We start from the raw sequence: 13922 nt of genomic DNA, 5'->3' as shown, positions 1-13922 counted from the left end.
GGAACTGGATTGGAACATAAGCTCATTTCACATACTGGTGTCAGATAGTGAATAACAGATTGTTAGCACCAACCTGGGATGGATCTGAAGTGATGCTGACGAGTGAAAGGCACCATATGCCATATATAATCCTCTGAGCCACCTACTTTCATCTGCTTGTTTACATTTTCAGGTTTCAGAGTAGCAGCCGTGTTAGTCTGTATCGGCAAAAAGAACAGGAGTACTTGTGGCACCTTAGAGACTAACACATTTATTTCAGCATGAGCTTTCCTGTTGGTATGCATACTTCCACCTTGTCATGTTCTTTGTATGTATAAATATCTCCTGTCTGCGTGTTCCATTCTATGCATACAAAGAAGTGAGCTGTAGCTCACGAAAGCTTATGCTGAAATAAATTTGTTAGTCTCTAAGGTGCCACAAGTACTCTTGTTCTTTTTACATGTTCAGTACATTATGATTATCTTGCCTTCTAAGCGTACCTTTGTATGTATACTTGTATTAAGTATCTGTATAACATATTTGTTCCTCTAAATGGAACAGGAGTTAATTATGTAGTGAGACTTGTGAGGTCTGACATGGGGGAGGGGATAAAATACATTTAAGGTATGTATTTTTAAAAAGTCCTCATGCAAGTTCTTTGGAGCATTAGGCACACATTTCAAAAGCAAAATGACTGCCATTGCAGGTCAGCTTGAAGGAGCTAAATAATGGCATTCTGCATTTGTTACACTGTGGTCAAAAACTATTTGGAACAACTATAATGCATGAGGGGAAAAAAGTCCACAATCTACTGGTTTGCTCTGAAGTGATTATACAATGTGAAATTTCCTAGAATTGCCTGTTACTTGATGGATTTTTCTACCCACTACAGATGTAGGAGTTTGTTTTTTTTTTAATTCTCATTGTAATTTATCTTAAGTATGTTGTTGGAAGGACCTCTTTTTCTTAGTGTCTTAGTGGCAGAACCTGTCTGGCAATCGCTGCGCAGTGTCTGAAAATTGTTGATTTAAAGTTTGCAGAGGGGATTGTTTGCAGCACTTTCTGCTGAAGCAGCGTCATTATTTAATTACATACACTTAAAATCTGTGCTTTAACATGCTATTTGCTTAAGGCAATGTGCTGGTTAGAAGCTGTTCTGCCTGTTGTGTGTGTAAATGAGAGATTTTCCGGAAAGCAGCAGAGCTGTAACCATTTGTGTTCAATGAAAAATACAGAATGCTGTACATCTAGTAAAGGGTTGATAACCTGGCTTTATGGATGTAAGGGCTCTTCTCTGAAAGAACTAGAAGCAGCAGTTAATAACTTTCTCCCTACTCTCTCTGATTTTTCACTGTGGTAGAGGTAAATTATTTTATTTATTTTTTCATTACCCCTCTGACACTATCGATACTGGGGTTTACAATAAAACCCTCAAAGATTTCTCACAGTTCCTTTGTCAGACAGAAATGCACAAGATAATTTTCAGTAAACTGAGGCATTTTGCTGGACAGTAGGGGAGGGAAGAGCACAAGGGGCTGTTGGGTAATTTTAATGGAAAGTTAATAATTGTGAGTAGAGTCTTCAGAGTTGCACCAAATTCCCTATTCATGAAGGCTTTATTCTGCTGGAGTTTTACCTAACTAAGGGGTGAAGGAAAAAGAGATAATTTGAGCTTTAGGGGTCAATTGCTGGTCCCCCCCCCCCTTTTTTTTTGTTTGTTTTTTTGTTTTTTTTTTGTTTTTAGACCAAAATGATGGCCTTACTAGTAGGGGAATCCTATGCTGGGAATGCAGAAAATAGATTATCTTCATTTCTACTTTTGCCAATCTGGTGGCAATGAAACATGGGCTAACTTGATGGCCATGACCTTTTGCAACTCTTGTGTAATTTTTGGACCTTCTGATCACTCCCCTGTCATCAGTCTTGCATTGGTGTCCTGTGCAGACTTTTTGTGGCCTGGTATCCCCTCCCCACCAATAAAACTGTTTGTGTAGTTCTGTGGTATTGTTCAACTAATTTAATGGATACCTAAGAAAAGCTGATCAGGAAGCTACATTCACCTAGACTAAAATCCAGTGTTATGCACAAAATAAAATAAATTTTTTTTTTAAGTGTTTTTGTTAGAAGGGACCTCTTATTTAGTGATGAGCAGTACTGCTAATCTGAGTGTAGGCTTGTTTGGAAATCTCAAAAACTATGTTGACTCTTTATTAGGTGCCTGTAAGGAAATATGATTTACATCTTTATCTGATTAGAGTCTCTCTCAATAATAGTCAGGTATATAGTCTAGAAAAGACTGAGATTCTTTTTGCAGTGCCACTAACCTATTTCAAATGCAAACCAATACACTTGGGCTGTGGGGAGAGAAAGAGAGAAGCACGATTCTTCCCAAAAAACCCCCACACGTGGGCAAGAAATAAACTCCTGCTTCTGGTGTAGTGTTGCCACTTTCCTAATGGCTGGTAACCGGACTCCTGAGGCCGCTGCTCTGCCTCTTTCTTCCAGATCAAAATAACTGGACATCAGGGCTTGTTAAATAGCACCTGGACTGTCTGGTGAAAACGGCATGGGTGGCAGCCTATTCTGGTGCTATGACAGACTGCAGATGTTATTTTTGACTTCAAGTGCACATCAGTAGTATACTTGCAAGTGTGAAGCTTCCTTGCAAGTTTAAATGAGAAATATATACAAATCTGGAGAAACAATAATTTTAGTTTATAACACTCTAGTTGCACAGTACTATAGAGATTAACCTGCTATGCTGATCAACAATGTCGCTTTGAGGAATGAGATTGCAATGCTCTTATATTCCATGAGAAAACAAAATACCACGATGTAAGAAAATTGCCTTCTTACATGCTAGTGTTTTGTGTGTAAATATGTATATACAGGGTGAAGAATATTTGCTTTTGTTTGGGGTAAAGATTGTGCAAAACTTGATGATACAGTAATTGCATAACTGTGTCCTATTCATTATTGTAGAGCATGAATTTAGTTTTCATTTCTTGAAGCTGAATTGTGGCGCTCGAATGAATTGCTAGTGCAAAGGTATAATCAAATATATAAATTTAATGTGCTATACTGTGTTGTGTTTCATGGCATATACACGGAGAAGTTAGAAAAAAACATAAAATATTCCTGCTAGAAGGCTGCAGTGTGACACTGCTTTATTTCTTAGAGTTCAGAATGATAACACAGAAGAACCCCAAAAGAGAGAGAAATCAGCTTTCTAAAACAGAGAGGCACATTTCACCCCACTATACTTCAGGCTGGTTGCCTCCAAACTGACTGTATCTATTCTGATTGTATACTTTCCTATAGAACCCCCTTCCCTGTAAGCAGGTCCAGGATATCCCTAAGTAATTAAAGTGATAGCTCCACAATTTTTAACACAGATTTCTATACACCACCCACTAGAATTCCTACACCATACACTAGCTGCCATAAGTTGGGTGTCTGAAGGTGTTCACTTATGCTTTTTTCTGGGGTTTTATTTTCCTCCACGTAATATTTCCTATCAGAGCATGATCTCTAGCATAGCCTAAGCATATAAATTACAGTACATGTACCTTTATCGGGAGCAGTCAAGGTTCAATGCACAAAGTGAGGATGAGGAACAGGTTACCTCTTGGGTTGAGTCTTTTAAATTAATATTCATTGGCTCATTGGCTGACTTTGGCAAATAGCTCCAGATTATTAGGAGGAGGGTTGGTAGATTTATTTTTTTCCCTCTTCAGGCTTTAGCATGCACAGTACAGTAGCTGTGCTTTATACTTCAAGTTCAAACAACAGTTGGACATGGATATTGGGACACTTGTGGGTAGCCTGTTTTTCCTGCTGGACTGTTCTTATAGTGTTTCTTGAATTAATTTGTAAGATGTTATCACTGGAAAACTATTTCTCATGATAGTGTCTGTATTTCAATCTTGTAACACAATATTGTGTTACATCTGTGAACAAAATCTTGCGTTAATGTTTTTATCTTTAATTCTGTATATGTCACTTAAACATATACTGTATCTTTTGATGGTATATACATTTTCTCTGAACAACACAGGTTATTATTGTATGTTAGAATTTAGTCCCAGTCTAAGACACACATGCTGGAGCAATTCTAAGAGTTTTGTGCTCACTGAGTCACTTCAAGGAAAAACATTTAGTAGGTTTTGATTTTGATTTGACCAAAATTTGAATGTTTAGGTCTAACTGTTCTGAAACATTTCATTTAGAATTTGCTTTGCAAAACATTAAACTGGATTTTCCTATTGTGTCATATTTCCTTAAGGGTTCTATAGTTCTGGCCCTTCTCTCCTCTGGCCTGGGCTCCCTGGAGGATATCTACCTTGAGACAACATTTTCTCTGACAGAGCTGTGTGGTACATCGTGGGAGACATGTGACTTTGGGAGCATTATGGGAGATGTAGTCCAATGAGGAGAGAATGGGTTGTGTTAGACTCCCAAACTACAACTCCCGTAAGGGAATGCATCACAATGGGAAAACACTGTTGAAGATTGAAATGAGTCAAAATGAAGGGTTTTGGGTCATTACAACAAAACCAAAACCAGACATTTTGATTGTGAGAATGTCAAAATTTTAATTTTATAAAAATTTCCATTCAGCAGAAAGATTTGAAATTTCAACTTTTTCATCCCAATTTGGGGAAAAAAACCAAATGTTGGAATTTCCTCTGAGGATTTTGCCCAGCTCTAGTAAAATGAGCAGATGAGAACTTATGAATAAATACATCAACTTTTTGGGCAAGTGATGGGAGTGTGCAAATCAAAGCTATCTCTAAGTAATTAATTAACTTGTATATTTCTGTTTAGCTAATATTTAAGTGAGCTCAGCTTGAATAATCTTGCAATGAATTGGGCATAAACATTATTTTTTCTTCAAGTAGCATCCTGTAGGTGCTCCACTTCGGGTGAATGTGCATCCCTGCTCCTTCAATCAGAGAGTTTCAGCAGCAGTGCTCATCTGTATTGCACATGCACTATCTCTATCTCATGCTGTTGTCAGTGCCTATCTAGCTCTCGCAACCCGACCTCCCCCTCAGTTCCTTCTCAACTGTCCTTAGCCTGAGACAGAGCTCCCAGCAGTGCATAAATAGATACTGTTCTTTGAGCGTAGAAGAGTTTCTTCTTAGAATACTTTTTAATAGATTAGATACGGTTACTTACCCTTTCTTTCCCCGTTAATTTTCAGTTTAAATTGTTTTTTTCTTTTTATACGTCTATTTCTACCCATTAGAATAGTTACTATTCACCTATATGGTTGAACTGCCATAGTTTCAGTATGCCTGGTTCACCAGGCTTCAAATGTTGCCTTTCCTGCCAGGAGGCGATCCTAGTGTCGGACGGACACTCTTAACATGTCCACTGCTTAGGTGAGATACAGACACCTTGGAAGTGCTCTCACTGCAGTAACCTAAAGGCTCAAGCCTGAAAGGACAGAGATTTGCATCTCAGACTTATTCTCTTGGAGAAGTCTCTGTGCTCGGCATCTGATCCTGGCCAGCAGACCTCTGGACAAAGATCTCCAGAGACGTCATCGTCTCCACACAAGAAGGCTCATTCCTCCAAAAAAGGCTCTGAGGAAAAGAGCATCAACTTCTCCACTGAAAGACCCAGCAAAAAAAAAAGAAGCCGTCTTCAGGTCATTCCCTACCCTCGGTACTGACCGCACCATGACTGAGTACATATAAGGTACCAGGATCCTCCAGTACTACGTGTACCACAACGACCACTGACCCCAAGTGGACAGACTCAGAGTTGAGAGGCAAACGAACGTGCTCCTCCTCTGCTATGGCACTGATGGAGCCGGATGTGGCACTGAAGTACTCTCCACAGCCTATGGTGCCACCACCTGTTCCAGTAGTGCAGAGCACTCAGAGGTTGGCACTGACACCCATGCCTGCAGCAGCATTGTTGGCACTGACCACTTTGGCGCCAAAACTACCAACACCACACGATTTCCTACATGTCTCTTCAATGCCGCAGTCTTCACTTTTCGATACCTATGTCTCTCTGGCCATACAGTGTTATCTTCACTTACACACACACACACACACACACACACAGCTCTGAAGCCCCTTCCATCCATTGAGAGGCACTGCTCAACAGTCACCTGAAGTGGACCATCCACAGGGACATTCCTCAAAGAAGAAAAGGTTACTCATTCTGTACAGTAACTGAGATTCTTTGAGATGGGTGGCCCTGTGGGTGCTCCACTACCCTTTCTCCTCCCATCTACTTCAGAGTTAAATTTCTGGACTCTACGGTAGAGAAGGAACTGAGGGTGGGTCGGGGCGTGTATGCGCTGGATAGGCACTGACAACGGTGAGAGACGGAGATAGCACATGAATGACTCAGACGAGCACGGCTGCTGAAACTCTCTGATTGAAAGTATGGGGGCGTACATTCATCTGAAGTGTAGCACCCACAGGGACACCCACCTCGAAGAATACTTGTTCTTTCTGCCCTTAAAGAGGCTAGTCTTATTGTCTTCCCTTTACAATAAGGACCCCTTCTGGGTCTCTCAGTAAAAAAAAATAGGGTTCAAAAATGGACTCCCCAGAGATTCTACCCCTTTCTACCACATGGGTCAGAAGGATCAGGATTTCCCTGGGAGGCCCCAACCTGGGATATCCCTAGGGTTCCCTTGATGAGATAGCAAGGTGAGGGAGCTGAACCTGTAGGTCCCTTACTGTATTCTCCAGTGCTGGCAGTGTCCATTGCCCTCCAACCACATCCAAAGAAGAAGCAGAGTGCAAGAACGTGGCTAAGGTCTACAGCAGGAATGGGCAAACCTTTTAGCCCGAGAGCCACATCTGGGTATGGAAATTGTATGGTGGGGCATGAATGCTCACGAAATTAGGGGTTAGGGGGTGAGGACTCCAGCTGGGAGTGTGGGCTCTGGGATGGGGTTGCCCAGATGAGGGGTTGGGGTGCAGGAAGGTGCTCCAGGCTGGGATCGAGGGGTTTGGAGGGCGGGAGGGAGATTGGGGCTGAGGCAGGGGGTGAGGCCCGGGAGGGGATCAGGGGTACAGGCTCTGGGGAGCGCTTACCTCAAGCAGCTCCCAGAAGCAGTGGCATGTCACCCCTCTGGCTCCAATGTGGAGGCACAGCCAGGCATCTCTGCGTGCTGCCCCATTCACAGGTGCCACCCCTGCAGTTCCCATTGGTCTTGGTTCCTGTCCAATGGGAGCTGCCGGGGCAGCACTTGGGGCGGGGGCAGCGTGCGGAATCCCCTGGGTGCCCCTATGTGTAGGAGCCAGAGAGGGGGACATGCTGCTGCTTCCAGGAGCTGTACGCAGCGGGGCAGGCCAACAACCTCGCTCCCTGGCTGGAACGGGGCAGGCCCTTGGCCCTGCTGCCTGGCGGGAACATGAGGCCAGATTAAAATGCCTGGAGGGCCGCATCTGGCCCTTAGGCCATAGTTTGCCCACCCCTGCTCTACAGTCAGAAGAGCGCTGCTAGTGCAAGCTATAGGGACAAGGGCCCAATTTTCTATCCAGCATGCTACCCTTCTGGCACTCCTCCCCAAATGGAGATGGAGAAGGTGGAACAGCTTACCCTTGAAGCCAGCTATTCCATTCCTGCCTTCTTGGGGAAGTGTGTGTGTATAATATCTATCCATCCATCCATCCATCCATCTATCGATAAAAGTTGAGGCAACCCCACCAAGACTGGGCTTGAGTGTGTGTGTGTGTGGGACTACACTCTGCCTACAGTGCCAGCAGAGCTCCTCAGTAAGACACATCAGTAAGGAGTGGGGCAGGTGAAGCAGGAGACACAGACCTTCCCCTTTGCTTCTGGCTTTCTCATCCTTGCTCGCTCTCTGAAGCCTGCAGGTGCAGTGGATACCAGAAACATCTAGAAAGAGGAAAAGGAGCTGAGCTGACAATGTCTCCAAAAGGAAATTGCAACCCTGGGACACAACTGGGAATGAGATAGTTACACTATAGTGCCCCAGTTGTTAGTCAGACATTTGAAATAAAGTTTGAAATTTTCCTCATTAAAGCTCTGTGGCAAGGAGTTTGGCTGAGCTGCCTGCTGCTGTGTAGACAGATAAAACTGGAGGAAACTTCTGGGGATAGGCCATTTCCGTGCTGCCAATGACAGTCAGGTCTGGTTCTGCTTCAAGTTGACGGAGGTACCCATTGTAATGGATCTCTGGGCCTTTTTATCTGAAGAAAGGAAAAACATTGTTTACCAGAAATTTTCCTAGCTTCTGGTGTCTTGCATTCTGATTGTTTTAATTCATTAGTCTGCAGAAGACACTGATCTGTGTCGTATTGCTGATGTAAATACTCTTAGCCTGAGAAATCTGTAGGCTGATTCTGATGAAATCCAGAGCTTGCTCAATACAAACAGGGTGATTTTGATGGTTGAAAATATCTGGTATTTTGTTTGACTATTAAAAAAACAAACAAAAGAAACCCCAAAAGCAACCTTTGCAGAGAAGTTTCATATCACTACTGTGGATCATATTTCATGATGCAATTAACTTACTGAGTGTTGGGAGCCTTGGTTTATACTTTTAATTAGCATGTGAAAAGTGCAGACTTGGAGCAGATTAGGCCATGTGTACTTTCAGAAATGTTACAGTATGGAAACTATTACTACCAGTACTTGAATATGTTTGTATTGTTTTATAGAATGACTTCAGGCCTCATTCCTGAATGTGGCACTTTATCAATTTGGGGCTGAAATCTGACTTTAGAAGTAATATAATTTAGTGAAGAAGATCCTCTACATTTTTAAACATTTAAAAAGTAAATGGATCCACCATTTTTCTGAGGCTCATCCTAAAGTAATATGTTAGCTCCAACTGCTGCTCTGCGGGAGCATAACTAACATGCATAGCTCTGTGCATAATCCTGCTGATGTGAACTGTGCTGGCACACATTCAAAGAAGTAAACAAAAGGCAATCAGTGTTGGCTTCTGCAGAACTAGCAACTCTGAAGAACAATGGCTAAATCCTGTTCAATTTATTCATTCAAGTAGTCCCACCGATTAACTTGGAGATTACTCGAGTGAGGCAGGCAAAAATTGGTCTTAAAATGCTTGTCCATAGTTTGATCTACTGTTTCTCTTGTATATATTTGCAAATACATGAATTTGTGCAGCTGTATTTTTTTAATTACTCAATATTTATTTATTTATTTATTTATTAGAAAAAAGATGAATGCCAGTAGCCCAGCACGTATAATAAGCAACCCTCCAATAATAAACCAGTGTGCCCGAGGAGGAATGGAGGGGAAAAAAGTTTGGTAAGTAAATGACCTTTAATTTTAATCTTTCAAGAGGTTAATAAACAATGACAGAAGTAATTAAAAAAAATGATTAACAAGTACCATGATGTTTTCCTCTCTTTCTAGTATCTAACAATAAAACATGAAAAGGAGGGAAGGGTTTTATTTATTTTTTATTTTATAGTGCAGAACTGGGTGTCCCATTGGTTTGGTAATGGAAAGGATAAGGTGAAATCCTGGCCTAACTGAAGTCATTGGCCAAAATCCCTGACTCTATTAGGGCTAAGATTTCACACATGGAATCTTTGAACTTTGTCATAAACTTTAAATCCCACCCACATTGGTGGTAATGAAGAACTGAGCCACTTCGCAGGTGATAGATATTGTGTGAAACAAGTCTGTGGTCTCACTGTAGTTTCTAGCGGGCTGGTACAGTAGAAGCCATTTAAAAAGTCAACATTTTCCAAAACTTACCAAAGAAACTTCTATTCTAAGTATAGGAGAAAACTGGTAATGTCAATTAAGTGTTTACAAATGCTTACATTTTAATTAGAGCTGGGTGAATTTTTTGGACAAAACTTTTCTGGCTAAACAAGGCTGATTTGGGTCAACTGAAATACGTAAGAAATTTGGGTCAAATTGGCTGAATTGTTTCAGTTCGGAAAGGGAAGATCTGAACAAAATTGAAATGTTTTCTTTTCTAACCTATTCAGAATGAAATGTTTCAATATTTGTATTTGAAACATCTTTTTATACTGCATTTTACTTAAATCTTTAAAAAAAGGTTGAAATGAACAAAACATTGTTACAAGTGAAACATTTTTTTTCATTTTGAAGCTATTATTATTATTTTGGTTTGGTTTGTTGACTGAACCAAAACAAATCAGTCATTTAAACAGAACTAATTGTAATGATGACCAAGGTTGCTTCATCAGTAAAACCACCACTGCACCTTACATTGCTTTTATTACACTTATTGGCATTTACACCAGAGGGCCCAAGTTCTGAATGAGCATTGAGACTGAACTCTCCACTTGTTCATACAGCGTTTATTCCAGCTCTACTGAAGACAATAGGGGAGTCATTCTGTTGACTTCCCTTCCCTGTTATGTGCACACATTTATCTCACTGTTGGACTCCTGATTGAGCTAGGCTATGCTGATGTTGCTCATTCATCATGAAGAAAAACAGAATAAACTCATGCCAGGAACATGTAACCTGCCTGCCAGGAGGACTAACTCACATTTAGCTTGTATATGGAGAAGTATGGTTTCACATATTATACTATTAAAACAAAAAATAACAGCAAACCATGTTGTATCCTCAACTGGACCTTTGTCAAGGAGTTAGTGTTGACTAATAATATTTATTTCAATAAAATAAATATGTAAGAATCTTCTGTAAAATTAATTTAGCAGCCTGGATTGGTGTGGCTACGATTCACCTCCTTTCCCTGTCCTCATTCTTGGAACACCCTCAAAACCACAGATGAAACTTCAAATTGTGTTGTGTGTATGTGACTTTTTTTTTTTTTTTTAACCCACAGGGGAAACATTGAAACAATGCTGTTAACAGCTCATTGTTTCTGGTCACTTTTTTGTTTTATCATGCTACCAGTATTTGGGAACACCCTAACTATGTCCTTTCCCTTTTATTACAGAGATAAAGTAGGCAAGGTAATATCTTTTCTTGGATCAACTTATGTTGGTGAAAGAGACAAGCTTTTGAGCTGCACCAAGCTCTTCTTCAGGTCCTGATCTTATCTCCTTCACCAACACAAGTTGGCATAGGAGCCGACTTCATGGATGCTCTGGGGCTGAAGCACCCACAGGGAAAAAATCTTGGGTGTTGAGCACTTACCAGCAGCCCCCAAATCAGCTCCCCCCCCCCCAGCACCTCCCGCTGGCGGGCCCCACAGATCAGTGCCCATGCCTCCTGCCTGCTGCTATCAGCTGTTTCATGGTGTTCAGGAGGCTCGGGGGGTGGGGAGAGAGGGGAGGAGCGAGGACACGGCGCGCTTGGGGAAGTGGGTGGAACTGGGAGGGAAGAGACGGGGTGGAGCGGGGGGTGGGAAGATGTGGATTGGGTATGGGAAGAAGCAGGGCAGGGCCTTGGGGGAAGGGTGGAGTGGGGGCAGGGTCTGGGGTGGAGTCTTGGGGGAAAGAGTGGGGCATGGGCTTTGCAGAGTGTCGAGCACCCCCCGGCACATTGGAAAGTTGGCGCCTGTGCAAGTTGGTCCAATAACAGATATTATTTCACCCACCTTGTTTCTCTGATATCCTGGGACCAACATGGCTACAACAACACTACAAACAGCTTTCTCTTTTATGACTGTCTACTTTTCCCTTAGTCTTGCAGAACCATATAATCTCTATACCTTTACCTCACCCTGTCTTATCAAGTTTTAATGACTATCTTCACTATCTGCTGCTATTTATTTGTAATTCACCACAGGGATATGTGGAAAAGTAATGGATGTTACCAGTTAGTCTTATCTTACTGATATCTGGTCTTTTAAAATCCTCTGATTTATTGCCTGTCTATTCTTACCCATGATTTCTGCCATATGTGGTACAACTCTGCCATAGTTGCTAATATTTTTAGTAGTTCTCGTCCTCCACTCAGTTTCCTTATAAAATCATCTGGGGCTCACAAGCGACTAGTCTCCCAGGGGCTGTAGTCCTGTGTGTGCATTTTTAAATTTTAGACTTCTTAAAAATAAAAATCTTAATTATCAAGTGATGAAACAGAAATCTCCTTTTGTATAGTTGTAAAAATACCTCTCAGGTTTTGAGATAAGATAAACATTCAGAATTCCAGATGTTCATCTGAAGCAATGGAGATCTGCACAGAACCCATCTTCTCCCAACAGGTTTTCCTTTTCATTGCTTGTAGTAATCATTATGGCCTAATCTTGAAAGGTGCCAGGTGCCACTGAAGTCTAGGAAGTGAGTGATATTCATCACTTTACAGGATTGGGCTGATACATATTAGATCTTTATATCCAAATTTAATTTTCTATTGGTGCTAGTGTGTTTTGCCCTCACTCAGACTCATCAGTGGACATTTGGGTGTAAGGATATACACTCTGGAACAGGGGTGGGCAAACTTTTTGGCCTGAGGGCCATATTGGGGGAATAGAAATAGTATGGTGGGCCATGGATGCTCACAAAATTGGGGTTGGGGGCCAGGAAGGGGGAGGGGCTCTGGTTGGGGGTGCGGGCTCTGGGATGGGGTTGGGGCTGGGGATGAGGAGTTTGTGATGTAGGAAGGTGATCTGGGCTAGGACTGAGGGGTTTGGAGGGCAGGAGGGGGATCAGGGCTGAGGCAAGGGTGTGGGAAGAAGTGCAGGTTCTGGCTGGGGTTGTGGGCTCTTGGGTGGGGCTGGGGATGAGAGGTTTGGGGTGCAGGAGGGTGCTCCAGGTTGGGTTTGAGGGGTTTGGAGAGCAGGATGGGAATCAGGGCTGGGGCAGCGGGTTAGGGCATGGGGAGAGGCTCAGGGGTACAGGCTCTGAGTGGTACTTACCTCAAGCAGTTCCCGGAAGCAGTGGCATGTCCCTTTTCCGGCTCCTATGCGGAGGCATGGCGAGGCGGCTTTGCATACTGCCCCATCTGCAGGCACTGCCCTTGCAGTTCCCATTGGAGTGCCAGAGGGGGCCATTGGAGCACATAGGAGCTGGGATGGGACCATGCCGTGGCTTCCAGGAGCCATGTGGTGTGGCCCCAACCCTGCTCCCCAGCTGGAGCACCAGAGCAGCTCCCCACCCAGCACCACGGCTGAAGTGCTGGAGTGAGACCGAGCCGTGCGGTGCAGCGCCCAACCCAGCGCCCCAGCCATAATGGGGCGAAGCCACGTGGTGCAGCCCCTGGCCCAGCAGCCCAGCCAGCTCGCCGGAGCAGGGCCAAGCCGCGTGGTGTGGCCCCAGCAGGAGCACTGGAGCTGGGCAAGCCCCAGACCCCGCTCCTCAGTGGGAGCTCGCGGGCCATAGTTTGCCCACCGCTGTTCTAGAAACACTGTGCACAGGTAGTAACCAGTCTAAAGTGTACTAAAGCTTTAAAGTTAGAATCTCACTTCTTTTAAAGTCTCAGCCTGCTATGACTAAAGAATATTACAGCTTGTGGAGTGCTAATTAGGGACAATAATAACTTGACTGATCTGCATTGGCACTAAAGTCCCTATTACTGGAGGATGGATGAATGAACAATTCCAGTAGTGAAGGACACATTGTGACTTAACTCTTGCTAGTGCAGTGGAACATTCTGTTGTAAGGCTTATCATATCCTTTTCTCTTTAAGCACTCTGTCTTCGCTTTTCTAGTTAGTGTGTCTATTAGATAAGTCAGTGTAGCTATGACAATTTACACCAGCTGAGAATGTGGCCTTTAAAGTAATGAAAAAAGCTCAGATGTGGCCCATGTCTTTTTAACTTGTATTTCAAACTACATACTGTAACATTTATGTTTGGTGATTTTTTTTTTTACTTTAGAAAACAAACATCTGTTAGAATTTGCCCTCTGCCTGCTATGTGTCTCCTTACTTTGCACATCTGATTTGAGAAGTTGAATGATTCATTGATGCATCCAATATCTTAGATGTAATGAACAAAACAGAGTGGTTGAATTCTTTATTTTGTTATCTGAAACCTGTTTGGAACTTGGAGAGGAGATTAAAGATAAAGGGGAAGA

General features: G+C 42.7%; 1 protein-coding gene across 1 annotated transcript in view; it reads left to right on the top strand.

Annotated features, from left to right (window-relative positions):
• Positions 1-13922, top strand: part of ARHGEF3 (Rho guanine nucleotide exchange factor 3) — a 256764-nt gene that overhangs the window by 8891 nt on the left and 233951 nt on the right. The window contains exon 2 of the mRNA XM_032798832.2: positions 9160-9255. Within this exon, the coding sequence (XP_032654723.1) occupies positions 9160-9255 (96 nt within the window). The remainder of the gene's footprint in view (positions 1-9159; positions 9256-13922) is intronic.

This window comes from Chelonoidis abingdonii, chromosome 17 (assembly GCF_003597395.2).
Source record: "Chelonoidis abingdonii isolate Lonesome George chromosome 17, CheloAbing_2.0, whole genome shotgun sequence".
Classification (NCBI taxonomy): Eukaryota; Metazoa; Chordata; order Testudines; family Testudinidae; genus Chelonoidis; species Chelonoidis abingdonii.
The sequence above is the reverse complement of the archived record's forward strand: the minus strand, read 5'-3'. Positions and strand labels throughout refer to the sequence as shown.